The sequence below is a fragment of the Pelecanus crispus genome, chromosome 3 (assembly GCF_030463565.1).
Source record: "Pelecanus crispus isolate bPelCri1 chromosome 3, bPelCri1.pri, whole genome shotgun sequence".
In the NCBI taxonomy this organism is placed as follows: domain Eukaryota; kingdom Metazoa; phylum Chordata; class Aves; order Pelecaniformes; family Pelecanidae; genus Pelecanus; species Pelecanus crispus.
Genome location: NC_134645.1, coordinates 2,490,488 through 2,517,834, shown reverse-complemented (window position 1 = coordinate 2,517,834; position 27,347 = coordinate 2,490,488). Strand labels below are relative to the sequence as shown.

Sequence of the window (27,347 nt, the reverse complement as noted above, 5' to 3'; positions counted from 1 at the left end):
GTGTAGGTTAATGGTTGGACTGGATGATCTTAAAGGTCTTTTCCAACCTAAACGATTCTATGATTCGATGATTCCATGACCCACTCCAGCAGGAAGTCCATATCGATGTATTTTTTTCTTTCAAGCGTGAGTTTTTAAGCCGGCACTGCCTCATTCAGCCATGCTCCTAAAGGAAGGGGCCTGAATTTTTGGCTGACTCCGTAGCATGTACTACCTTTCCCACAGCAGGCCTCGCAGCTGCTGTCGCTCAGCAGCCATAGCGGGCAGAAAGCGGCGGCTGCGGAGCCTGGGGCAGCCAGGCGAGGCTCCGCGGGCGCCGAGGTGCCGGAGCGTCTCCTGAGGCGCCAATGGCGGGAGGGAGGCAGCGGCCCGGGTGCAGAAGTCCTCTCCCTCAGCCTGCGCCCCTGCTCGGGCTGGCGGCCCCCACACTTTAGCCTGAGCTGGCTCCAAAGCCGCCTCGTATCCAGGGGCCGCCGCGGAGCCTTTTCCGCCGCTTTTTACCTCAGACCTCTCAGCCTCCCCGCCGCCCGACCCTCCTCGGCTGCCGCGGCCGGCGCGGCTCCGCCAGGGGGCGCCGGGACGCGCTCGCGCGGCCGGCACGACACTAAGCCGCCGGTACGAGAGCCAATCCGCTTCGAGCTTACTGCGCGGCAGCCCGCCCCCCCTCACCGCCGCCTCCCGGAGCCAATCGGGTAGCGGCTGGCGGGGGGGGTCGCCCCTTCCTGCGCACCGGCGCCATGGCCGCCGCCACGAGCTGGCGCCGCGCCGCGCTCGGCGGTTTGGTCCTCGGCGGCGGGGCCGCGGCGCGATGGCGGCGGCGGGCGCTGCTGCCGAACGGCTGCCTGCTGCGGCTGGCGCCCGCCCGCGGGGCCGCGGCGGTGCCCGGGCCCTGCCGGAGGGTGGCGGTGGAGGTGGGGGACAGGTGAGGGGCTCCGCGCCCTGAGGGAGCGGGGGAGCAGCGGGGAGGCCTTCCCGGGTGATCCCTGCGCCCTGAGCCTGCGCTGCGGCGCTGGCTGAGGAGTGGCGTTCGGTACCGGCTCTGGGCAAGGGGCCCGGCGGCGCCGGAGCCGGTGGAGAGAGCTGTCCGGGGTGGTGGGTTAAACAATCGTGAGGAGAAATTGCCGCTGACATTGCTGCGTGCCGTTCCTCACTCGCAGGGCGTGGAGAGCAGGTGTATTTCCTTCTCTCTCCCTCACGGAGGACGGGATGTTCTGCAGCCGTGGTGGGAAAAGGTGTTTTGTGGGTGTGCAGGCAGTTGCCCTTCTCTCGTGAGGGTATGGCCGGTGCCTACCCGAGTTTTCTAGTGGCAAGGCTCTAAAACCCAACTTGGAACGTGTGGCTGATTCGTCTTCCAGCGCGAGCAAAGCATTTTGTCCCGAAGCCACAGATGTACCTTTAGATGACATCTGATGTGGCTGCAAGTCTTTGATCCTAGGTGAAAGAAGCAGAACATTGCAGGCAAAAGCACATTCAGAGGATTTGGTCACTTTTGGTCAAAGAGTTTCAATTCCCACACCTAATGAGGATTTCTACGTCCAATAAGCGTAGCAAATGTTCTGTACAGTAGATGCTGTAGATGAATGCAGATATTGCTGGAAAATTTATTTTAATTCCCCGTGATAACATACTATTTCTTTCCAATAGAAAGATGGAACTGTCTTCTGGAAAGCTTGCTAGGTTTGCTGATGGATCTGCTGTTGTTCAGGTAAAAAAGAAAAGTTAAAATTTGTGCAACTTGAAAATTTCTGAATCTGAACATTGTTAAGACATCAGAGTCTATTAAAAGGATGTAGAGCCTCAAGTGGCAATTTAATCCCTAATGAATGTACAGCTGTGTTTTGTAGGAAGACATTCTGTTTGAAAAGTAAAAATAACGTTGTGAAGCACGGATTTTTGTGGTTGTTTGCTGCAAAGAATATTCTGGAGTTTTAGTTTGTGAGTAAGTTTAGGACTTTGGACAATATTTTGGTTGCAGGTAACTTCAAATCTTTTTTTTTTTTTTTTTCCCTTTAATCCAGCTAGGTGACACAGCAGTAATGGTCACAGCAGTCAGTAAAACTAAGCCTTCTGCATCTCAGTTTATGCCATTAGTGGTAAGTACTAACGGCAAAATTAGTTTTGTGATAATCAGTGGTAGCCTTAGTGGTAGTCGTCATTAAATAGTGGAGTTCAAGGTGCTGGGGGGAATGCAGGTAGCAGGCTACAGACCTTGGACTTCAGAATAGCAGCCTATGATGGAATGACTAGGCCTGTGGATGAGGGATGAGCAGTGGCTGTTGTCTCCCTTGACTTTAGCAAGGCTTTCCATGAAAGCCTCGAGGACTTTGTCTGCCACAACATCCACGTTCAGACATTATATTTTAGATGTGTGGAAAACTGTTTGGATGATGAGGCTTGAAGTGTTGTGGTTATTAAGGCTTAATGATTCATGTTCTACTTGAGGCTGAATAATAGTGAGTTCCTCAGGGGGCCTGTCCTGGGTCACAGCCTGTTTCATACTCGGTGTCCTGGAATTCCTGCTCATCAAGTTTGCAGATGATGCCAAACTGGGGGAGTGCAGATGATATGGTCAGAAACAGGGCTGCCCTCTGGAGAGGAGGGACCAGGGGCTGGAGGAATGAGCTGACAGGAACCTTGTGAAACTTGTTCAGGACTTTGTGTTTGTCCTTATATTGGGGTGCGCCAGTGCCCTGCAACAGTTCAGGCTGGGGTCTGACCGGCTGGGCAGTCCATATATGATATAGGTGATATAGAAGGGGAGGGTCCATTTGGATGTCAGGACAGAGCCTTGACTAACGTAATCTGAATTCAGAGTTGACCTTGCTCCGATCAGGAAATTGGACTCTAGACCTTCTGGGGTGTCCCTTCCAACCTGAATGATTCTGTGGCTCTGAAACCAATAATCTGTTGTCTTTAGGAATCCCAATCTTGTTTTTAAAAGGTTGACTATCGTCAGAAAGCTGCTGCAGCAGGAAGAATTCCTACAAACTATCTAAGAAGAGAACTTGGTTCCACTGATAAAGAAATTCTTACAAGCAGAGTAATAGGTAGGCTGAAACATTTTATTTACAATGTATTTTGTAATATCCTGATGAATGTTTGAAAAGATAGTAATTTACAACTGCTGTTTGCAGAGTTGGTTGTTTCTGCAGTAATGTCTGAAGAAGACAAACTTGTAGTTTTGTGTTTATCGGTACTGATTTTTAAAACGGTACATCACGTGGGGCTGTGTGCATATTCCTTTATATACAAGCCTGGATCCTGAGAAATCTTCTTGTCACTTTTGATGTTATTGTATCTAAGATCTCATCCTCGCTGCAGAGATGTTATCTCTGCAGTCGCACATCTGTCTGGAGAGGTGGGAGAGACAACCAAGCTAAACTCTGAAATACAAAGAGGCAGACTTACTGAGTGGTATATATACTCATTCTCTCCCTCTTGATCCTGCTTGAAAAGTCATCTCCGTTTGTGTGTAAGATTAATACCTTGAAATTCAACGTTTATTTAAAACTGATGGCAAATACATCAGCATCTTAAGACGGCAATGAAAAGAATTAGGAGAGGGAACAGCCTATAAGGCCTAGGCTGTTACACAGTCCTATACACTTCAGACTGAAATAAAATTAATAGGAAAACTACGCATCGTGGAAATAATGCAGTATTTTGAACATAGGTGCTTTTGTTGCTTTTCTTTGTTTGAGGACTGTGTCCCTTCATTGAAGATATTTCTGCTGAAATACTATTTAATAGATTATTTGTATCCTAAAGCATAGAAAACTTTTTCAATGTTTTTACCTTGTGTTACCTGACAGTGGGTATGCTCACCTGAATGCCTCTTATTTTACTCTGAGTGCTATTGAAATTTGAGAGTTGATTACATTTCATGCTAAAATTCCTTCTGGGTTCTCTGCCTTTTCTCTTTTTTGTTTGTTTGGGTCTTTTCATTTGAACCATTTTGTCACTTTCTTGTGGAGTTATTGCAAGATGAACTGAATACTAACTACTGAAAACCAAATACTCCTTAGACTTTGAATATTTCTTTTGCAGATCGGTCAATCAGACCACTCTTTCCAGTAGGCTACTTCTATGATACACAGGTAGGTCACACTCGCTGTCCTTAACTATAGCTACCTTCAGAATGGAAAGCTTGGGTATGTTCAACAAAAATTTCACATGATGTAGGCGCTGCTTTAAGAAAAGCAGCTTTCATTAGCATCCAGGAGGGGTTTACACTTTGAAAAACAGTCTAATAGCGTAATGCTGCTTTTTAGTTTGTCATCTCCTTGTCTTAAATTATTTTTATTACATGCTAGTTTCCAAATTTGGTTGTGGAGATACAGGAACAAAATTCAAATATCCTCTGTACAACAGAGGAAAGAAAGGCTAATAGTATATGGTGTATGATATAATGCAATATTATACATTAGTGGGGTTTTGTGAGCTTTCTAGTTTAAATACTTGAACAAATTCTCATTTGCAGTATAAGCTTATATAAATATGTGGAATGTTTTGTTTTCTTGTCCTTAGCTTTGTACTGACAGCTAATAAAAATGTGTAGGTCAAAATTATTCATTGTCTTTTATCTTATGCCAGATCCTTTGTAATCTTTTAGCAGTAGATGGTGTCAATGATCCTGATGTTCTGGCAATTAATGGAGGTAAGAGGACTGTAGCAAATTACTGCTTCTGTGTGATTTAATATCATCCATTTTCTCTAATACAGATTTTTATGTCTTCATTCTAGCTTCTGCAGCACTTGCATTATCTGATATCCCATGGAATGGTCCTATTGGTAAGTAAATATTTTGAAATGGTGGGTGATTTGAACATAATGGAAGGCTTGGACCGCAGTTCATGCTTTCTTTTTTTTAACAGGAATTTGAATCTAAAGTCGACCATCTTTTGTTTCAAGTATTGAAAATAATTTTACAATGGATAGGATTATTACACTTCAAAGCATTATTTTTGCTGGACTAAATACACTTCTGTAAGGATTTATAATCCAGAAATAGTTTAGAGACCAATAACTTAATTTTCCCTTTAGAGAAACTTGGTCTTGAAAAGCATTGTTTAGAAAATAGCTGGATAAGAATACTTGTTCTACAGGAACTCAAGAAGAGCTTTATTTCATTGTGAATATTTTATGGGAAGAGAAATTATCTAGCTAAGAACAAATATTTAGCTGTATTTTTCTTTCACCCACCTTTTTTTCTAGACAACAGGTGCTCAAATGATTAAAAAAAAAAAAACCAACAATGGACTTACAGCTTTGTGTACTACCAAAAGAAATTCAAGAATAGATAATTTTGCCTTACAGATTTGTTCTTAATATATCACTAGCATGCTAATATTTTAAAATTAATCCATAGCTTTAATTATTGGTTTTGGACTTAAAATTTTCAAAGTAAAATGATGCCTTAAGTAACTTCCTTATTATAATAATAATAACTTTCTGGAGTTTCTTTGTAGGTGCAGTAAGGGTAGGACTGGTTGATGGAGAAACTGTTATCAATCCAACTCGAAAACAGATGTCTTCTAGTGCTTTAAATTTAGTTGTTGCTGCAGCTCCTCAAAATCAAGTTGGTAAGTAGGTTAATTATCAATATCTGTTGCCTGTTTGAAAATCAAGTAGGTGCCTCTTTGCAGGTATTTTCCTAATCTTTGAAATTTGTATTTTTACACAATAGTAGGAATAAGCAACAGTGACAGGTAACTTTTGGTTAGGTAAATTCCATTATATTTATGCAGTTTAATGTTAATCTCTATTTCCTCAGTTGAATTAGGTTGCTATTGAACAATAAAATAGTAAGTAATTTTTAACTTTCCATTGATAGTTATGTTGGAAGCAACTGCTGAGAATATACTGCAACAAGACTTCTGTCACGCCATCAAAGTAGGGGTGAAGCATACCCAGCAAGTAATTCAGGGAATTCAACAACTGGTGAAAGAACAAGGTGTTGCCAAGAGAACTGTTCAGTTATTTGTTGCTCCTGAAAAGATTGTGGAATGTGCGAAGGAGTAAGTTCAGAACAAATAATTTTGATCTAAATTCTGTTAAGTGACTCAAAATGCTTATTTATTATTTAATTTGATGAGCTCTGACCAGATAGTTTGGAGTTTTTGTTTAACAAAATAGCATGTTTTGAACGTTCAGAGTTACTTGCTGCATTTTCAGTAGAAACTTAGGAACATGGCCTTCAGCTTTCTTGTTTTGTACTTAGTAAGAAGGACAGGGCAAAACAAATACCCTGAAAACCCAGTGAAAGTATGGTAAGTTAGCATGCCACTCTTGTGGAATGGTGACAAAAGGAGTCAGGACGTGTTGGCTTGTGGGTGCTTTGCTGTGGATAACTAATTTCAGAGAGGTGGTAGGAGAGCAGGCAGGAAGAACAGCTGGAGCTAGTAATGTTTATAAATGGCAGTCTGGTGCTTTCATACTGCACATGAAAACAAACACGTAGTCCTCAAAAGAAACTGATTGTATAAGTGGTTTTTTTAAGCTGTGTTTTAAAAAATTCTTTCTTTTCTTCTGGAAGACTTGCTTCTAACAAGATCTATGCGGTGTTCACAGATTCTAGCCATGATAAAGTAAGTAATCAATGCAAACATGATGTAATTATTTTTTAATTAATACCATAGTGAAACTTGAGTAAGATTTAGCTTCTTTAATGTTAATGAAAACTCTTCTCCTCGTCTGCATATATTTGCAATAGTAATAATAAATTGTTCTGTAAATTCTTATCTACCAGAGTGTGTGTTTGCAGTACATTACCGATCTTTGAATTTGTGTGACAGTCCTATTACTTCCTTGAGTTTTACAGAATTTTAAAACAAACAAAACCCCAACAACCCAAACCTCTTTTTGTTATTCTGCCCTGTAGAGTTAACTGGTTGCAAATCCTGTGTTCTAGATTTCTAGAGATGAAGCAATTAACAAAATACGGCTTGAAACAGAAGAACAGCTGAAAGGTATTATTTTCTGCTTTCTTAATATTTAGAGAATGCTTAAGCGGAGCTAGCAGTACTTAGAGTTACAGTGTGCTCTTTGGCCAAGCTATTTTAATAAAAGTTCTATAAAATTCATTTTCCAACTTCAGATGCAATTTCTTTTTTATACCCAGCAAAATTTCCAGAGGCTGAGCCTTATGAAATCATGGAGTCTTTCAATGTGGTTTCAAAGGATATTTTTAGAAAGCTCGTTCTGAATGAATACAGAAGGTAAGTATATCAAACTCGTGGTGAATAATAGTTCTGTCAACTTTTTATCCAAGACTATAGTTTCATTGATCTCATAATTTTTGCTTGTAACTTTAGGTGTGACGGGAGAGATTTGACTTCCCTCAGAGATATTAAATGTGAAGTGAACATGTATAAAATGCTTCATGGATCAGCCTTATTTCAGAGAGGTCAAACACAGGTAGTATCTGTAAACATCAGAAATTATAAATTGATTTATCAAAAGCTGAAAGATTTGTATTTCTACTTTAAATGCAAAGTTTCTTGTTTTGTTCACATTCAAACAGTAATAACTAGAAAACAGTTTAGATTTAATTAAAATATATCCAAGTCAATTAAGACGGTAGACAAGTCTTGCCTCCTTGCCACATGAACAGTAGAAATGTTAGGATAACATTCTAAGCATATATGCCCAGGAAGAGTCTGGTAACTATTATAGTGTCTTCAGACTTTCTGAAGAATGTCTGGTGACCAAAGTTAGAAGCTGCAAGGATTGTCCTTGTTCAGTTCAGTTTGGCAGATTTGGGGCATTTTTGGTTGGTTGGGTTTTGTCTTGGGGGGAGGTGGCTTGAGAAGAAAGCTTTCCAATTCAGGATGGCTTAAAGTAAAATTTCTTGTTAATAAGATAAGTCCAAAATTATATCTTTTTCATACCTCTATGTAGACTTCTATGTTAAAGATATTTGTTGAAACAAAAGCTTTTCATGTAAAATACAATCCTGCTCATTTTTAGAAAAATGGGTGACTTGCTATGTAGGGCAGTGCTAAATTGGGCATGTCGTGAGAAGTCTTTTAAAAGGAACTTTGTATGTAACCTGGATTAAATAGGGCAATTGTACCAAAAAAAAAAAAAAATCACATTAGTGAGAGATTCTTTTTTTCTCCTCTTTGCCAAAAGTGTCAGATGTTGGGTGGATTAAGATTGTACTCAAGATTTGGTCTCCTGTATTTTTATTGCTCATTTTCCTACAAGACTGACAGCCACTGATATGACTTATTACAGGGTACGTGGGTAGTTGCAAACAGTGATTTACTGCTCAGTGCAGTCCCCTCTTACCCTGCTAGAAAGAACACAAGCTACAAGTCATGTGGGTGTTGATCTCTTCTCCCAAGTAGTTAGTGATAGGACGAGAGGAAATGGCCTCAAGCTGCGTCAGGGGAGGTTTAGATTGGATATCAGGAAAAATTTCTTCATGGAAGGAGTGGTCAAGCGTTGGAACAGGCTGCCCAGAGAGCTGGGGGAGTCCCCATCCCTGGAAGAGTTCAAAAAATGGGCAGAGGTGGCACTTTGGAACATGGTTTAGTGTGCATGGGGGTGCTGGGTTGATGGTTGGACTGATGATCTTAGAGATCCTTTCCAACCTTAGTGATCCCTAGTTTTTACTTTCATTAAAAAATAATCCAGTCACCAAGCCAGGAAACATGAAATTAATTCTTACTCTCCCCTTAACTGGTTTAGTGGTGGACTTGGTAATGTTAGGTTAATGTTTGGACTGGATGATCTTCAAGGTCTTTTCCAACCTAAATGATTCTATGATTCTTAGTCCACACGATAAGCAGGCTTGCTCTTTTGCACAACACTGTGGCTGCATCTGGCCCTGGCTCTTAAACGAGGTAGTTCGGTTTCTTAGTGAGCAAACTGTTCTAGGCTCCTACCAGGTTAAGAAGCATTAAATTAGTATTTTTAAATGTGATTGCTTGTAAGATTGTATAATCTTTACAGTTTATGAATAAGTTTGTACAATGAAGGAAGAAAAAAGTTCGGAGAAGTGGTAGGTGATGGCATCATAGTTGTTGCTGAAATCATTCTTTTTGATTCTTGGTAACCAGTAAAAGTTGTGAAACATGGACGTGTTTAAGAGCAGTTTATTTACCCTCTGTCTTTTTATTCTAGGTTCTCTGTACGGTTACATTTGACTCTATAGAATCAAGTGTAAAATCAGATCTTATCTCAACAGCAGTGAGGTATGTATATCTTTTGGTGTTTTGTTAGTGGTAATAAAAGAGGGCGAGCATTGAAGCACATTTGATAGAAGTTCCTTGAACTTCGACATATATACCTCTCTCTGTTCATTAGGACTGAAAAATGTGTAAAATCGGACTTTGAAGTGACCTATTTTCAAGAAATCCTGGCAGTTGTTTTTTTATCAAGATGACATTAATTCTATAGACATGCATTTGAAATTGGGGTATTACAAGTAACATCCAGTCTGGTTTTGAGAGAAAGCAAACAGTGAATTACTCTTGAATCTGTAAAACTGTGTCCATAAATCAAGTCTCTTTAAATGAAATGATGGATGAAAGTTGATTCTCTCTTTGTTCCAAGCATTCATCATCATGCTTGGAACTTTTCTACTCATTTAATGTATTTCTCACAAGTTTTGAAGTCTTGCTCAATAGGTTGGATGCACATAAGCCCATGAAGTGCTGTTCTGGTTGGCTCAAATTGGCGGGGGGGGGGGGGGGGGGGGGGGGAAGATAGAAGGCAGATAATTTGGGGGCGGGGATTCCCCCAACCAAATCAGCCTATCTAAATATTCTTGTTTTATCTCAAAATGTTCAGAGGGTGAAAACATTTGTGTTCTTCTTTTAATGGAGTAAGGAAAATTTAACTTACAATACAGCAAGCAAGTCCTTGTGCTGTTAACATTTTATTGCTGAGGGCTGACTTGGGGAGGGGAAACTCCTTCCCTCTAAAGCTGCAGTTCAGTGATCTCATCCCACCAGGGGCGGAGCTTTTACCTTTTAGTGTGTCAGCTTTGCTTTAGTTCAATTTTTTGGCCTAGAGGTGTTTGTCCATATTCTGTAGCTTTGGTATTCTTGGAAATTAGTTTGTCTTACATAATGGGTTTTAATTAGCAGTCATTAGGTTGCTTCAGGAATGAGAGGTTGCCTCTATATGAAGCTACAGGCAAGTCTTGACTTGAAGCAACTTTCTTTGTAGATTAGGTGTTTTGTATTTATTGCTAAGAGTCAAGCCTTGTGGTACTTTGGTAACTTTTTTTGAGCACAGATGGGTTTTTTTTATTTAATCAAGAGCTATTTTGTGGTTACAGAGATTTTCAATTTTCCTTCTGAGTGCTTACATTTCCAAGTCCTTACTGCAATGTGTACAGTAAGATGCTGATGTTCTTGAAATTGGAATTTTTTTCTTCTTTCAGACACACCAAAACCAGCATAAGGAACCGATAGGGCCTATTCTGTTCCAAACAGCTAGAGAAACTGTTTTAATGATGATGATTAACACCTGAGGCTTTTTCTTTTTAAATTATGCTTTTTAATTTGTTTACTACATAGAAAACCTTAGGAAAAAATGTGGGTGATCAGGAAATCTATTGATTCGTTGTTTTTGCTGGGTCTGTTTAAGCATAACTGAATATAATCTTAAGTATTGCCTATTGTATGTAAGACATGTTTGGTTACTCTTTTTTGACATGGTCTTGTTTTTAATTAATAGTGGAATAAAAGATAAAAACTTCATGCTGCATTATGAGGTGAGAGTTCTACTGTGTCACAACTTTCTGCACGATTCACAGCAGGGCTTCATGTCTTGCTTTTAAAGGTGAAATTGATGACTTCCAAGGATATAAATTATCTCCAGATTTGCTAAAATTTATTAATTCTAATTCATATGTGAATTCGTCCTGCAGTTTATGAACAAAAGTACTGGTTTCCTAAAAAGCACTAGATAATTTGTAAATTGCCATTTTATACAGCCTTTTTAATATCTTAACATTAGGTTAGCTCCTTAAGAATGGGTTATTACTGAAAGCAGGATTAACCTGCTCTATTATTTTTAGTAAACTCATATTAAGATGTTCAGCTGACATACTACACCAATAGTAAATAAGTGCTTTTACATGTTGGATCTCTCTCAGCCTTTGGAACTTGCCCAAAGTATTTTGTACCGGCAACAGGCGTATCTTGTTTCATTATCTGTACGACAGAAGCAAGATTTCTGATATGTTGTTTGACAAGTTTAATTGGACTAAGCTTGTTGTGTTGCTTTTCAACTACCTTGCGACTGCTTTATTCTCTTTCATTCTGTGGAATTAAAACACTTACTAAACGCTACCTAGACTGGTCCTGCTTTGCAAACTAAGTGACTGATAGAAATCATGTGGTGGCTTGATTTTTTTTTTTTTTTTAAATTTGTTTTTACCTTGAGATGCACCAAAATGTTAAAGAATTTGTTTCTAAATGTATGTTTTAAAATGGAGAAAAAAAATTAGTTGATTTTCTATATACACATTTTTTACTTCATAGTTTCCTCCTTATGCAACTAATGAGATTGGCAAAGTTACTGGTATGAACAGAAGAGAACTTGGACATGGTAAGTTCAGACTAGAGAAGTCCCATGCTGTAAGTTTCAATATTTTGTCTGATTGTTATTACTTATGGATCACTTGGTGTTTGTTTTTAAACAGGTGCACTGGCAGAAAGAGCTTTAAAACCAATTATTCCCCAGGATTTCCCATTCACGATACGAGTTACTTCTGAAGTCTTAGAGTCAAATGGTATTATGACTTTCTTATTTTTAACCTAGTGCTAGAGACTAAATTTGGTTCTTAAAAAAAGCTCGAGTTTGACAAACTTGAGTTGTAGGCATTTTAGGTAATAGATTTCATTTTTAACGTTCTTAATCTTGATAGCTCTATTACCTGAAGTACTTTTAAAAAAAAAAAAAAAAGTGTATGGGCACGAACAATGGACGTTTCTTCCAATTTGTATAGCAGCATGGTATCAGTATGAGATGTAAATATAAATGCTGAGTTTAACAAAATGGTATTTGGGGGCATTTTTATGCTACAGAGTGAGGAAAATAAATCAGCATGTATTGAGACCCATTCTTCAGTGTTTAATCACAACTGCTACCCTCACTGACTTGGAGGTAACTTCTCCTGGCTGGCTGTATTTGTTCTTTCCCATCTCCCCATTTTGGGGGAGAGCTATCTATTTCGCCTTTCTGCACATTCCCCTGTGTGGCAAGGAGCTCCCTGAGGTCCACCTCCTATTTCCTAGCACTGCAGTGAGATTAGGTGGCTGGGAGAAGCGGGTAGCGGAGAAAGGGAAGGAGTCCCCTTTGCAGCTTCCTGCGAAACCCACAGATTCCTTGTCTAGAATATTTAATATTAATCGTGATGCTTGTTGAGCTTTTTTGGTGTCGGTATCATGAAAGATTCAAACTAGATGACCCATTTCTTGTTAAAAATACTTCTGCTACAGAAAATTTCTAATTGCAATTATTTAGTGTAGTATGTGTGGTGCTGCACAGTATTTTCTAGCTAGCAGCAAGTTAAGTTTCAGACTGTCACTGAAGAATATCACTAGCAAGTTTTGTTTCAGATACTTCCGACCAATGTTTAATACATTCTTTTCCCCTGCATTCTAACTCTGTAGGGTCCTCATCAATGGCTTCTGCATGTGGTGGAAGTTTGGCATTAATGGATGCAGGTACAAAAATATGGCACTTAAAACACATTATCATATGTCATTTATCCTTACAGGATTTTGAAATGACTAACAGTTATAAAAATGTGTTTTTATTTACCACTGTTAGGAGTTCCAGTATCAAGTGCAGTGGCAGGTGTAGCAATAGGTCTCATTACCAAATGCAGTCTGGAAAAAGGAGATATTGAGGACTATCGTTTGCTGACAGACATCCTGGTGAGTGTTTCTAGCATTGTTGGTTTTATTGCTGCTTGATTCTGTAAAATGCCTTTTGTGGCCTTCTTTTGTAACATTTTACCCAGTTAATTCTGGAACATATGCTACTGGAAATATTCAATAGTTTTATCTTCCCTGTTCTTTCTCCCAAACTCCTGCCTTATTTAAAAAAAAACCTATGAAATGTCCAGTCACGCTTCTTATTTTTTTGTAATTACTCAGGTTTGGTTTTTTTTAAGGTCTCATAAGCTCTCTCTTTCCAGTGAATTTTGTATTTTTTCTTGGGAGAAAGAGATTAATTCTTGAGTACTTCAATTTATTGAAAAACACAATATATTGGATGGAGAATGAGCACTTGGCAAAGTTGCTGGGGGGGATGCACATTATCATGCTGCTGTTACTTCTTCCTGTGGCAGCCACTGATAGTACAAAGTCAGCTATGGATATGTTGTTCAGAAACTAGTTCACGAAAGCTCTTAGTTTATTAGGAGAGAAAGGAAGAGTGTTAATCCTGAACAACTAAATAAGGCTGCAAGAAAAACATGCGAGTCGCAGAAGTAACTCCCAAGTCTGCAGAACTACTTTGTGGCTTATTGAAACATAGAATGTACTTTTAGTATAATGAGACTTGACACTGGGATAAAGTTACTCCAATTTGCTTTCTTTCTGTCTATGCTGGTAGGGAATTGAAGATTACTATGGTGATATGGATTTCAAGATGGCGGGGACTAATAAAGGAATAACTGCCTTGCAGGTATTGTAACACGAAATCTTCCTGAAATGGAACTCTGAGAACGTATATAAAAAAGCTTTCCTTACATATTGATGCAACTTAACTCTTTTCATATTAGGTTGATCTAAAACTGCCAGGAATACCAGTAAAAATTGTAATGGAAGCTATTCAGCAAGCTACAGGTAAGTCCTTATTTTGTATTTGTACCCATTTTATGGTTTTAAATTCTAAGTTTTATGAAACTAAATAATAGATTATTAAATTTTTTGTTCTCATTGTGGAAAAAAAGCTGCTGTCTTTAAAAAAACTGGTCTGGTTTGGCTGTTGTCTGTTACACTTCAAGATAGGCACTTCATACAAAATAAATAGCTTTTTGTGTCAGAGCAGAGTGTTCAATCTCCAAAAAGCCAGGCCTTTCCCACCACATTTAAGTTTCATGTTATTGTACATAGTGTTGGTGAGCATCTGCTGCTCCTGGAGGTTACTTCTTATTAAAACAGAGCAAAAATGGTGTGATACTAACAGTCACCAGTTTAGTGCAATGGGTAACTTGTTTTGAAAAATTGCAATAAAATTAATGGCATAGCAAAGTAGGGAGGGAGGGAACTTGTATGAGAGCGCAACATCAGGGTGGAGGAATATATTATGAAATATTTACATGCAGTATTCTGGATGTGACTGATGCAACTACAATATTACTAAGCCATGTGAGTTTATAAAATTTTTGTCATAGTGTATTAAAAACCGTATGTGGCTAGTTGGGGAAAAAAAGGTTTGCTCTTTGCTGTGCAATAGATCAGTGAGAAGGGTTGTTAAAAATAAGCTCCAAACTAACTTCAAAGTAACTTCAGACCAGTTTTTAAATGTGTCTTGAGCAGCGAGTTCTTAGAACTTAAGTAGAAGTCTGTGTCATCTCAGCGAGTTCATGGTTAAGATCTAGCAGCTCGATACCCTGTGAATAAAACTGGCTGGATGTCTGGCCCCAAAGAGTTGTGGTGAGCGGAGTTAAATCCAGCTGGCGGTCGGTCACAAGTGGTGTTCCCCAGGGCTCAGTGTTGGGGCCAGCTCTGATTGATATCTTGATCAATGATCTGGACGAGGGGATCGAGCATACCCTCAGTAAGTTTGCAGGCGACACCGAGTTGGGCAGGAATGTTGATCTGCTTGAGGGTAGGAAGGCTCTACAGAGGGACTGGACAGGCTGGATCGATGGGCTGAGGCCAGCTGTATGAGGTTCAGCAAATGCCGGGTCCTGCACTTGGGTCACAACAACCCCATGCAACGCTCCAGGCTTGGGGAAGAGTGGCTGGAAAGCTGCCTGGCAGGAAAGGATGAGGGGTGTTGGTGGACAGCCGGGTGAATATGAGCCAGCAGTGTGCCCAGGTGGCCAAGAAGGCCAACAGCATCCTGGCTTGTGTCAGGAATAGTGTGGCCAGCAGGAGCAGGGAGGTGATTGTCCCCCTGTACTGGGCGCTGGTGAGGCCGCACCTGGAATACTGTGTCCAGTTTTGGGTGCCTCACTACAGGAAGGACATTGGGGTGCTGGAGCGTGTCCAGAGAAGGGCAAGGAAGCTGGGGAAGGGTCTGGAGCACAGGGCTGGTGGGGAGCGGCTGAGGGAGCTGGGGGTGTTCAGCCTGGAGAAGAGGAGGCTGAGGGGAGACCTTATCGCTCTCTACCACTACCTGAAAGGAGGGTGTAGTGAGGTGGGTGTTGGTCTCTTTTCCCAAGTAACAAGCGATAGGACGAGAGGAAATGGCCTCAAGTTGGGAAAGGGTTGTCAAGCATTGGAACAGGCTGCCCAGGGAAGTGGTTGAGTCGCCGTCCCTGGAGGTATTTAAAAGATGTGTAGATGTGGTGCTTAGGGACATGGTTTAGTGGTGGACTTGGCAGTGCTAGGTGATGGTTGGACTGGATGATCTTAAAGGTCTTTTCCAACCTAAACAATTCTGTGATTCTCTAACACAGGTAATAAAGGCTGAAGTGCAGCTTTGTGCACCGAAACTCTGGATTGCTTTTGATTGGTGAAAGTTGGGCGAGGGAGGAGGCGTCTGTTGCTAGTTAAATATGTAAAGTGTTACCATAACACCAAAATGGTTTTGGACTAACACACAAACATCCTATTACATGACGTTTTTTAAATCCAACAGAACAATGTTACAAAAAGAACAGCAAACTATTTCTCATTTACCATAAATTCGGCTATATTTACTATCGAAATTTCCTGCTGTCTGTATTCTGACGTGTACAGCTAAAATATTCCTCAGCCATACGACAAACTGAAGTTACAAGCTTTAATAAGGATTTAACTAGTTGTAAGGGAAAACTTTCAACTTGATTGTAATAGCAAGATTTTAGTAAGAAAACCCTTACAAAAATGTAAGAACTTGTAATTCCTGTTCGATGGTGTGTCACTTCAAGCAGCTCAGCTAAAGTTCCAGGCCAGTGTATCACAACTTAACTAATCAAAGCTACACCCTGTTGCTCTTATCAGCACTCTGATTTATTTAAATAATATACCAAAACAGAACTGTATGTGATGTGCTAGGCTGCATAAAATCAATAAATGTGCTGAAGGTGTAAGTTTTGTATACACAGAGCAGAATGCTGTACTGCAACAAACATGCACTACCTGGAATGTGTTAAGTTACCATAATAAATTCTCAAGTTAGGCAGGAAGCAGATTTTATGAATGGATGTTTATCTACTTTATAACAAAAACTGTATAAATTTACTTTAATCTTATACCAAACTATTTTCTTTCCTCCTCCTTTCCCCCCTCTAACCCCCACAGCTGCAAAGAGGGAGATTTTACAGATTATGAACGAAACGCTGGCAAAACCCAGACCTAACAGAAAAGAAAGTGGACCAGTTGTAGGTAATGTTAGTTATATGTTGATAAGAATGCGTATCTTCTATAGTTAGCTTTTTAACAATAAGCTGCTGCTTAAACCAGCTCTTTTTAATGAATGTTTGTTATATGTTTCTGCCCCTGCCTCTTGGGGTTATTTTTTTTCTTTGGGTTTTTAGAGGTGAATTTTTGTTTTTTATTGCCATGTGGGGCAGCACTGTATTATTTCATTGCACACCAGAAAACAGAATTAAACTGAAGTTATGTGAAACTCTCACAAAATCAGAATGGATACCGATGTCAGTATTGGTATGGTTTAAGGTAATTTACACTCATCAAAGTATTTGTATTCTGTGTTTTCATTTATTTCAATTCTCAAATGTAATTACATCGATGTTCAGCAAATAATACAAGTAGCTATAGAAGATTAAAACCTAAATGAATGTGACTTATTTTTTGTGATAGCTTTCAAGATTATTATATTTAGCATTTCAAAGTATTTTTAAATGTTCTTTCAGAAACTATCCACGTTCCATTATCAAAAAGGTTAAGATTCATTGGTCCTGGGGCCTATAATTTGAAAAAACTTCAAGCACAGACTGGTAAGACATTCTTGCTTCCTGTGATAATTTATCCTAATGTGTTATTAGCTTCTCTTCTCTATATGAAAATTACTAGTGTGGAGTTTTAATTAGTGGATCTTGGTAGCACAGGTATTACTAGCACAGCTATTGCTGAATCTTAATGCTATCTTTATGCCCTTTCAGAAACTGTAAGTAACTAAACTGAAACTTCCCAAATTGTTCAGTAGACCGCCTCCATAAAACTGGCTTTTGTGCTGCAGCAGCCACAGCCTACTAAATAGGCAGGAAGAGCTATTAAGAGAAAAGGGTACTCTTTGATTTGTACTTTATGCTGCAGACTGTGAAACAGTATTTGGCTTTGTTTGCAGACTTGTACGTTTAGCTGTTCCGATGCTCAGCACAAACTGAGTCTGCACTCAGATGCATGTGTTTTGAAGAGCTAGGTGAAGCTCATTTCAGCTACACCAAGTTGTATAGATTTCCCCTGTAAAAGTGCTTGCAGTTTGTCTTGCAGCAGGAATTCCCAGAAGTTTGGTGTACATGTGATGGTATTTTTCAGGGCTTATGGAAGAGGCAATTAAAGGTTCATTTAGGGACAGTATCGCAGATAATGTTGAATGAAAGATGTGAAGTCAAGCAAGTCTGGTCGTGAATATGCAGAAGTGTAGATCAGACCTATGCAGCTTCTCTTCCTGTAACGTAAAGCTTTTTTTGCTGTGGTTACAAGGGAACACTGAGCTCTTTCCTACAGTGCTCACCAGCTGTTTTCCTAGGATTCTGTGAAGAGCTTGTATACACTATTAACATGCTGGCATATGTTAGAAATCCAACTCGCTATCACATTGTAGGAGCGACCTGTACTGGGGCTTAAACTGGTAGTGAGTAGCGTGACAAAACTTTCCTGACCTTGTTATATTTCTTGGAATAAATTAATTTTATTTATTTACACAGTGGTTTGTCCTGCCTGGCCTTAAGTGCCAAATTCAAAGTTGATGCCTTTTTCACTACCATTTCCTAAATGGGGCAATTGATGCTTTGGTTGAGAAGTGCAGACTGACAGGTCACTTAGAAGTAGGCCTATAGCTTGATGTTGTGGTTGCCCTCGGAAGTGAATGAATGGAATTCGCCAAGTGTTCAGTGTTTCTGAGATGCTACGCTACTAAAAACCTTTGTTCGGACGATTCAAAGCAGTGAAAGTAGACATAGCCCACCCTTACCATGTCTCCAACATGATGAAGGTAATATTCAACCAATAGTCAGCCATGGTAGCAGAGGTTTCTGCTGTGATATTGTTAAATACATCAGATTTCTCTTATGAGCGCTTCTTTGTAAATGCAAATTCTTTCCTTTATTGCCTAATATAGTAAAACTTGTTGACTACTTTGAGAAAGCTAACGTTTTAAAAAAGGCTGATGTCTGTAGTGTATCAAGTAGATGTTCTGCTTTAGCTGCTTTGGACTCGAAACTCTTTCAATGCTCTAGCTAGCTTGATGAGTGCTTCTCAGGGGTTTGGGGTGGAGAAAAGGAGGAAGAAAATCATACTTCTCTTTGGTTGCAAGCCTATGTAGTCTGTTGGCCAGAAAACTAGTCTAGAGGTGCAAAGAATTTTACCATGCAATCTTACTGTGTTCTGGCTCTGAAACACTTTAATTTCCATCAGCTATTAATGAAAGCTATAGTTTTATTAAAAAATCTCTTATGAAACTCATTTGTAGAAGCCGAGATTTATTCATAAAACCAAAATTATTTCAAGAATTTTTTCCTGGCATAAAAGGATTATAATAATAATTTTGCAAATGTGAATGGTGCCATATGGAGCACAAGTTTGTCCAGGTATTTGGCAAGCATATCTGTAACACGGTTGCTATTCAGTTGCATGTAAAGCTGTCCAATGCCTAATCTGAAGAAGAATATTTGAAATGATTAGGACTCTTGAGATCTTAATGAGTCTGTGCAAAATAATTTTGCTCTACGCAAGTCTTTACTGAGTGTAAATTTTCTGCTTGCTGAAACAGTAGCAACGTTCACCTAAATCCTCATTAAATTCTGTTTCCAAGGCGTAACTGTAAGTCAGCTGGATGAAGAGACGTATTCTGTGTTTGCCCCCACACCTAGTGCTATGCATGAAGCAAGAGAATTTATCCATGAAATCTGCAAAGACGATGTAAGGACAGACTTTTGTTGTTAGCTTTTTCAATTTGCATTTTGTGAATTTGTGACTTAGTGTTTTCTTTTTTTCCCCCCTACAGCAAGAAGTTAATTTGGAATTTGGTGCAGTTTATACAGCCACAATAACTGAAATAAGGTATGAAAAGTGCTGTGGGGTTGAAGTAGGAACTAGTTTTACATAGCTATATTCTTGATACCTAAATATGATGTAAAATAATTGATTTTTCTAAAGGATGCCAAACTTATGTTGGTGACATCGGCACCTGCATCATTCCTGATATTTTTTGTTGAAAATATTCTGTTTCTTAATAAGGCTGTTTATTTTTGCTGCTTTTGTTATTAGAATGTCTTTATAAATCGTAAAACTTAAGGACTTCTTTCATCTTTGTATCTGAAAGAGATGGTAGGAATTTGCTTTTTACTTTTTTGCAAGACAAATATTGGATTGAAATTACATGCACTTTTGGGATGTACTTATTTCAGGACCATATGTTTCAGTAATAAGTAACTTCCACTTTCAATTAAGGAAAAACGACTAGACATGTTATGGTTGATACAAGATTTTTAAAAAGGGAGGAGTAAAATCTTGTGTATGAAAAGTTTACTAATGCTTGCTTTGAGGTCAGTATGCAGTGTAAAACGTATACAGGCTTCTATCAATGTATTTTGAAATAACAACGCTGTTTTCTGTTGCAGAGATTCTGGAGTGATGGTAAAATTGTATCCAAACATGACACCAGTGTTACTTCATAATTCACAGCTTGATCAAAGAAAGGTAATACATGCTTAAACAAGTGTAAAGTAGACACCTGTATTTGTTTTTTATTGATTCTCACTAAACATAGTCTGCAATAGCTGTAATACACAGACTGTTGTTCTAGAGTCCATTTTCATGTTAAAAACTGCGCTAGATTAGTAGGAGCTTTTTCTTTAACCTCTGCTTGCCCTGTACTTAAAGCTGCAAACAATCTAACTATATGCCTGCTACAGTCCTACTGTTTCTGCTTCTGTGCACATCACCAAGTTCTTTCCATCGGCAATACTTTTTTCTATGTAACATTTAGAAACCTGTTTTTCGTAAGGTAGTGTTGAGCCACTATGATTGTCTGAAGGGTAGCATGAAGAATCGCTAAAAGAAGGAACTTTTGTAACTAACCTGACAAGGTTAATCACACTGAAATAATTTTTTCTGAAAAACACTGTGTTCTAGATTAAACATCCTAGTGCCCTGGGATTAGAAGTTGGACAAGAAATTCAGGTAATTTTTTTTAACTTTAAAATGCTAACAAACTGCTGTTCATATTTTAGAATTTGTGTGATTTTTTTTTGTTTGTTTCGTTTTGTTTTATTTTGTGTTTATGAAGAAAATATTTTGCCGTATCAGATTCCCTTTCTGTGCTGGTTAGAGGCCTGATCATTTCAGATTAGGTTTATTTAGTGTCATACTCTTGCTACCTAGACACCACATTAATTTAATAGAGCAATACAGGTTAAACAATGCCTATTGTTTATGGGTTTTCTAGCATCAAATTGGGGGGGAAAAAAAACCAAACCAAAACACCACCTTTTAAGGAAAGTGCTATTTCCAGCTCTTTAAGTTGGTCAGTCTGGAAGTGGTTTGTTTTCTTAACAGGTCAAATACTTTGGACGTGATCCGACTGATGGTAGAATGAGGCTTTCGCGTAAAATTCTACAGTCACCAGCCACAACTGTGCTTAAAACCCTAACTGACAAAAACAGTATTGTCCTGGGAGGTACCGTTCCACAGTCATCTACTTCATCCCAGTGACAGGTAAGGCCATTGGAACAACTTGAAATGACTCGGTACTGCACTTTCTTTACAACTGTTGTAAAGAATTATATCAATCTGGTTTTTATGTCGTACAGTTACCCTTCAGTGGTGTGCAAATACTGCTTGCCAGTTACGGTGCAGCATCTTTTAAGTTAGCAACTGCCCCTTCACGTGCTGCAGTTGTAAAGAGCTTGATATTGTAAAATTGGTTCAAATGCCTTGACAGTTTCAAGCATCCTAGACAGCCTACTTTCTCTAAAACAAACTTATTTGTTAATCTACATCATCTATGTAAGCATTCCCTCTTCTCTACCTTGCCACCATTTTTTTTTAAAGAAAAAAAAAAAATCAGGGCAGGCGAAGAGAATTAAAAATAAGCTGCTTTCTTGAAAGTTTTGAGTCAATTAGTGGAGACTTCTGAGCCAATCTCAGTCAATTAATGGAATACCCAAAGCTCTTCCCTAAAACCGGTTTCCCAGCATGTATTTGACTGTCAATAGACTTGTGCCTAAACTTTTCCCAAAACTGTTGTGTACTTTTTTTTCCTTAGGAAGCTACTAGAACAGGAAGGTGCCTGATTGTAAAATCAAGAGCAGTTACACAGTGAGATTGGCAAATGGAAATGCAACGCCCCAATGATAACTTAAGGCAATCTGTGGCAATCTTGTAGGAATGATTCACAACACTAGAAGAAATTAAAATTCACTGAAGAAATTTTTTTTCTTAAGAAATGTTTTTGAATTTCATGCCTTGATATGATTAGTTGGTTATAGAGTCTTTTCTGTCTCTTTCAGGAAGAAAGGCGTGAGAGTTTGTGGAAATACAAGCGGCCTTTGCTAGAATCTGTAGATGTCTTCGCAAGAATCTGCAGGTGGATGGTAGTGAATCGTATTTTTAAAATAGAGACACTATTTATGCTTAAAGGTGATGTAGAACTTCAAAGTCTTCAAATTGATTAAAAACTCTTTTAAAATAAAAACAGAAACAACCAATGCTCTTATCCTGTGTAGCAAGGGTGAGATGAGAAGCTAAGAACATGGAATTGTATAGACTGAAGAGCAGATTACATTTCAGTGCTTAAGATTCTTCTCGCTATCACCTCAAAATAAAAATGTAAAGATGAGAAGCAAGTATTTAACAATTATTTCCTGGGAGAAGGAATTATCCTGCATACCTGGTTGAGAGGCACACTTGGCCAAAGTTTTACTGGCTTTTCGGTGTACAGGATTGAAACGTTGAGCAAAACATAAAGACTTAGAAGTATCACCTTTAACATGATAGGCGCTGTTTCAGATAAATACATCGATAACTGTCATAGGGTTCAGAGTTGCTGAAATATCTGAGCAGAAGGGGGACAAAACAAAGAACCTGGCTGAAACATCATAGTTTATTATCTGGGTTCGTTAACACTGAATTTTAAAATACATAATTACAACATTAAGATTAAAATAATTGTTTTGGCATAAACAATTGATGTGATAAACCTTTGCCCTAAAACACCCTCATTAAGAGTGTCAGAGTTCCTCTATTGATTATGTTCCATCAGTGCTCTTTTAGTCTTCAAAACATTTCCCAGGGGCTCACGAGAACGACTTGTTTTTCTACTGTGAGGTACAAACTTTGAAAATCAAAGAGGTGTCCCTTCTGATGTTCACCAATTTGTATGTAGCCCTAATAAGAAAATCAGCTTCCCACCTGGTGGCAAGTGGGCTCTGAACCTCCTGAAAGAAAAGACAAAGCACTGGGGAGAGGAGAAATGTGAATGTACAGTAAAAATGGCTCATTCTTTTTTAATTTTAAGTTAAAATATTAAAGAAGAAAGAAATTACTGGCCCGCTTCTTTAGTTGTCTGTCTTTCATCATGTGAGATTGGAAAAAGTCTTCCTTAGCAATCTTTTCTTCTTCTTTGAGGACTGTATTCTGTTATTTCTTAGTAAGAATTCTAAAGTCCTTGCTCGTTATGACTTTATTGACTGATACCTGGTTCATTACATGTCCTGGATAGTGTTAATGAAATAAGAGGCAAATGTTAAAGTCCCTAAACAGGAGCTCAAACATTTCCATTTCTTGTAACTGTTCTCAGAAATTGACCTCCCCAATCAAAGTGGTTTTCCAAAGTTTAGCTTTTCTTATTGTGGAATCATTTACGTGAGGCTCCTTTTCACAGTGGAACAGATGGATGCTCTGGTTACTAAAACACTACGTAAAATACTGACTTTAGATGTTTTGGGGTTTTTTAGCTAGCACATTACCAGTAGGATGTTTGCATTTGAATCTGTGAGAATTAATGATTTAGGAGCCAAAAGAATCCCATTCTTTCCTCTAAAGGTATTTTCTTGCCTGCAGTAACAGGAGTATTAAAGATTTGTGTGATAGGTGGTGGTCTTAGGAAATCACCTGTTGGAGTGCTGGGGGATCTTCTGTTTGTTAGATGATAAAGCAGGAAAAAAGACTTTTATGTTCTTGTGGCAGAACCTGTACAGTCAGCCTGACTTTCTGCACTTGTAACAAGTTTTAGGCCCTATGGGAAGGGGAGGGAAAAAAAAATACGCTTGGGAACTGTCTGGGAGGAGCACAAACCAGCTGCTCTTACCTGAGGAGAGAAGCTTGATGGGAGCCAAGAATTGAGTAAGCGTGTGCTAGGCTGAACCTTCCTGGAGGGAAAGCAGCCTGGCTTCAGACATCCCGGGTTCACCTGAGAGCCGTCAGTAGCGGCAGGTTGGACCATGGCAGGGGACACTTGACTCTCGGGTGATATCAGCTATGATCAGAGAGCAGGTAGGTTAAGAGTGCTTGAGAGAGCAAGCTCAGCCCTATTGCAGTAGCTGTTTTTTCATGTTTGAAATAGTGATTTTTGTCTCTACTGCCCTAGATAATTAGCTTCCGTAATGACCCATCTTGAATGGAGCCATTGAAAGGAATTGCTTTGGAAAGGGAAGCTGGGCAGTTGCAGCATTACACCAGGTCATAGAGGGCCAGAAATGTGTTTATTTGACAAAGCTGAAATTTTCACACAGGTGCGAAGCGTCAGGAGCTGGGATGTCTTTAAATGCCAGCAATAAATATTACAAGTACTGTAATAAAAGCATAAGAGCTGGCCTAATTGTACTTCTGGGATTACATGCCAGAGGCAATGATAGTCTCTTAATTTCACTCCAAGAAATTTTAAGTGATTTAAGAATGAGTTGTCTGTCTAGCTTTTGAAAACAAAAAAAAAAATTAGAGCTCCCTGCTGCTCCATGTTGTGATGCTTGATGACTTGCTCTGTCTTCAGCCTACCCTAACAAAATTCCTTGTTTTGATGAAGAACAGAGAACTCTGTCCAACAGCCATAGCTTGTCGCTTTGTGATAATGGGGAGAGATGAGCTACTGGCAGGTGCAGTGCCATAATGAAAAAGCGCTGCTTCGCGTTCTCTGAATTTTCCAAGGCAGAGATTCAGATGTATTGCTTTCCTGGTCTTGCATTTACCCTGGTTTTAAATTGGATGTGTAAGAGCTGCTGGGGCAAGTCTTGCATTATCTTCTTCAGGCAAAGCCGCCCAAAATGGACTTTTTATTGGTATAGATGACAAGATCATGCTGCGGTTTCTAACACTCCGGGCTGTGGAATCCTGGATGCTGTTCTGTGCAAAAAGGAGCCCCGTGTGCAAGGGAATGCAATATGGGTGTGTTCTGGAGTGGGATTTTTTTCTACAAAGGTCATAGATTTCATGCCTGGAGAGGTCATGGATTTATTTCACAGCTTAAGCAGAGTAATAGTTTTTCATGCTAGTTCTGGCTTGTGTGTCTCCTACTCCTTCTGTAGCTGTTCACTATGATAGTTAAGAAACTGCTCCAGAATATTCTGCTGCGTTTTCTTGTTATTCTGCATATCTGGAGAAGTACTGCATTTAATCTTCAGTAGGAGAGGTCATACTTAGTTTTATGCACTTGGTTTGAAGAGCTAAAAGAGCATGCGTAAAAGTCTTGCAGAGGGGAGAGAGAGTTTGCGAGTGGTGGACGTCCTGAAGCAGCAATGTGCTGTGGCTCTTGGGTTTTGCATTTCTTTTTGTGTGTTTTCTTTTTATGGAGCTTTCGCCGAGGCAGAAATATGCCTGATGTGTAAAAACCTTGAAGGGATCAGGCCATGTAATGCAGAAAAGGCCACCAGCATGCAGCGGGGAAGGCTTGTGTGGAACCCAACTGTAAACCACTTAATGTGACTCTCAAACCATGGTTGGTGAAACCGCTAACATAACGTGGCCTTTTGTACAGTTACTGACTTATTTATCTGTAATGATGTGATGCACATATCCTACAGCATGTTCCTATACTGTATACAGCTAAAGATAAGCGTGTGTGATGGTTCTCAGAGGTGTATCTTACAGTTGCCATCTTCTGCAAAGAAAACTCATGATTGTGTGTCTTCAATGTCCCGTTAAAGATGAAAATAAGGGCTTGACTGGGCTTGAACCCTAGTTCCACAGAACCCCATTAATGGTGCTTCTCATCACCTTTCTTAGAGGTGGGTTGTTTTGTAGATGTTAAATAAGCAGGCTGACTGGTCCTCAGATGCATGAGGCTGCCTCTTGAGGAATGCAAAAGACTTTTCAGCTCTTGAGCTACACCAGTGCAGCTGATTGAAAACTGCACCAAGCAATGATCAGTGGCTGTCAGCGTGCTGAATGGCAGTAAGTCCTACAGAGGTCTGTTACAATGATTGTCAGAGCAAAAGGTGAGGCTTAAATGTTTACATAGATGTAAATTTTCTGAATCTGCCTAGAGAACCTTTTTCTGACGTATGGAAAAGTTGCACGTAGTTACTTACAGTGGCGTATTCTGTAGTAAACTTTTTCTTTCCCTTCATCTGGAACAAGATTGAACTTACACCAGAGAAATGCCAGTCCTGTAAGTAAGAGCTATACCGGTGTAACTGCTTTTGCCATTAAGCAAGAGCTAGAAAAGTCTCGCTTTGTCTGGGAATGAGACACACCCTGGCCTGGGGAGCACTTGCCCTCCCATCTCCCTTACCCTTCCTAGCCTGAAAGATTTTGTTCCGAGACGCTTTCAAGCTTCCCCTCCTCCCCAAACTCCCTGCTGTTTCACACAGCTTGACTGCTCGCATGCTTTTGTGTCCTTTTCCCCTATTCCCATGCGAACGCTGAAATGTAATTATTTTTTACTATTATTCTTAGTACAGAGGAAATGTGTAGCTGGTTTTTGGTATGGAAAATACAGATTTATAGGCTCCACAATGCCTGGCAAGTGGTCTGTCTTCAATTGTAGCGTCTGTAAGGACTAATTAAGCATTTTTTCTCACTGAGAAGCTTCATAGAATGGCTTCAACTTTAGTTTAGCTTTTGAGCCTTCTGTGCATCTGTACAAAGCGCGGGAAAGCGCAACAAAATGCGTATTATGGGATAGGCGTTACCGTGTGCCCTGCTGTGGTCAAGTGGAGTGGCTAAAGGAGATGCCACAGAGTAACCTGGCCCCTATTTTGTGATGCGAGGGGGAAACCTTTTCTTCCAAAACGTTAACTCTAGGCCCTGGGTGTGCTGCAGGGTGTGCTGTATTCCAGCACGGGCTGGTCCTGGAACTTACCTTGGTGCGGGCGCGGATCTTGCCCGTCATTTTGTGTCATGGCGGCGGCCCTGCGCAGGCACATAGTCCTTTCCCCCTGCGTGAAAGGAGGGAGCTTTTAGGATCGATTTAAGAAACAAAAAGGGGGGTGGGGTGGGGAATTTTAAGCTGGTTTTGGGGGTTTTTTAACGGGTGAAACTGTTCACGCGGCGACCAGAAGGCTGCAGGCGCCGCACGGCCCAGGCGTTCGCTGCAGGCGCGCCGCCGCCGCGGCTCCCCGCTTCCCCCTGTGCGCCCAAACGCTACGGGCGGCTGCGGGCGGGCCCTGCCCTCCCCTCCCGGCCCGCCCCGCCTCGCCTCGGCCCGCCCCGCCCGCGGCCGCCGTCCCGTCGGCGGCGCGGCGGCAGCTGCCGGCCGCCGTAGCCCCTGCGAGGGGGAGCCCGTGGCCGGGCGGGGAGGAAGAGAAAGGCGGCGAGAGTCGGGTTACAAGATGGCGGCGGCGCTGCGGTAGCTGCTGAGGCGGCGGAGCGGCGCCAGCGAGGGCCCGAGCCGGGGCGCCGCGTCGCTCTCTCGCCGTCGGGGAGCCATGAAAAGCGGCGCGTTAAAGGCCCCGCCGTGCCCCTGAGCGGCCCGCCGGCCCCGCTTCCTCGTCCCCGTGTGTCCCCCCCCCCCGCCCTCGCTCCATCGCCCCCCGGAGGCGGAGCGGGCCCGGGCCTGGGCCAGGGGCCGGCGCGGAGGCCCGAGGCCGGGGCTGCACC

General features: G+C 40.6%; 1 protein-coding gene across 2 annotated transcripts; it reads left to right on the top strand.

Annotated features, from left to right (window-relative positions):
* The first annotated feature begins 737 nt into the window (after nucleotides 1-737).
* On the top strand, nucleotides 738-22,820 carry PNPT1 (polyribonucleotide nucleotidyltransferase 1). Of its 2 annotated transcripts, XM_075707373.1 has the most exons (29): nucleotides 738-922; nucleotides 1,645-1,705; nucleotides 2,019-2,093; nucleotides 2,942-3,047; nucleotides 4,048-4,097; nucleotides 4,594-4,657; nucleotides 4,744-4,791; nucleotides 5,469-5,582; nucleotides 5,834-6,017; nucleotides 6,536-6,587; nucleotides 6,911-6,968; nucleotides 7,121-7,217; nucleotides 7,314-7,416; nucleotides 9,130-9,200; nucleotides 10,693-10,729; nucleotides 11,502-11,568; nucleotides 11,663-11,752; nucleotides 12,636-12,689; nucleotides 12,796-12,902; nucleotides 13,585-13,656; nucleotides 13,754-13,817; nucleotides 16,428-16,511; nucleotides 17,003-17,086; nucleotides 19,126-19,232; nucleotides 19,318-19,373; nucleotides 19,934-20,012; nucleotides 20,448-20,495; nucleotides 20,871-21,029; nucleotides 21,824-22,820. In XM_075707373.1, exons 1-28 carry the CDS (start codon nucleotides 738-740, stop codon nucleotides 21,024-21,026), a joined length of 2,373 nt encoding a protein of 790 aa, XP_075563488.1. In that variant the 3' UTR covers nucleotides 21,027-21,029; nucleotides 21,824-22,820. The 2 variants fall into 2 exon arrangements, with proteins under 2 accessions (XP_075563488.1, XP_075563489.1); XM_075707374.1 differs by lacking the exon at nucleotides 21,824-22,820 and having other exon boundaries at nucleotides 20,871-21,030.
* The last annotated feature ends 4,527 nt before the right edge of the window (nucleotides 22,821-27,347 follow it).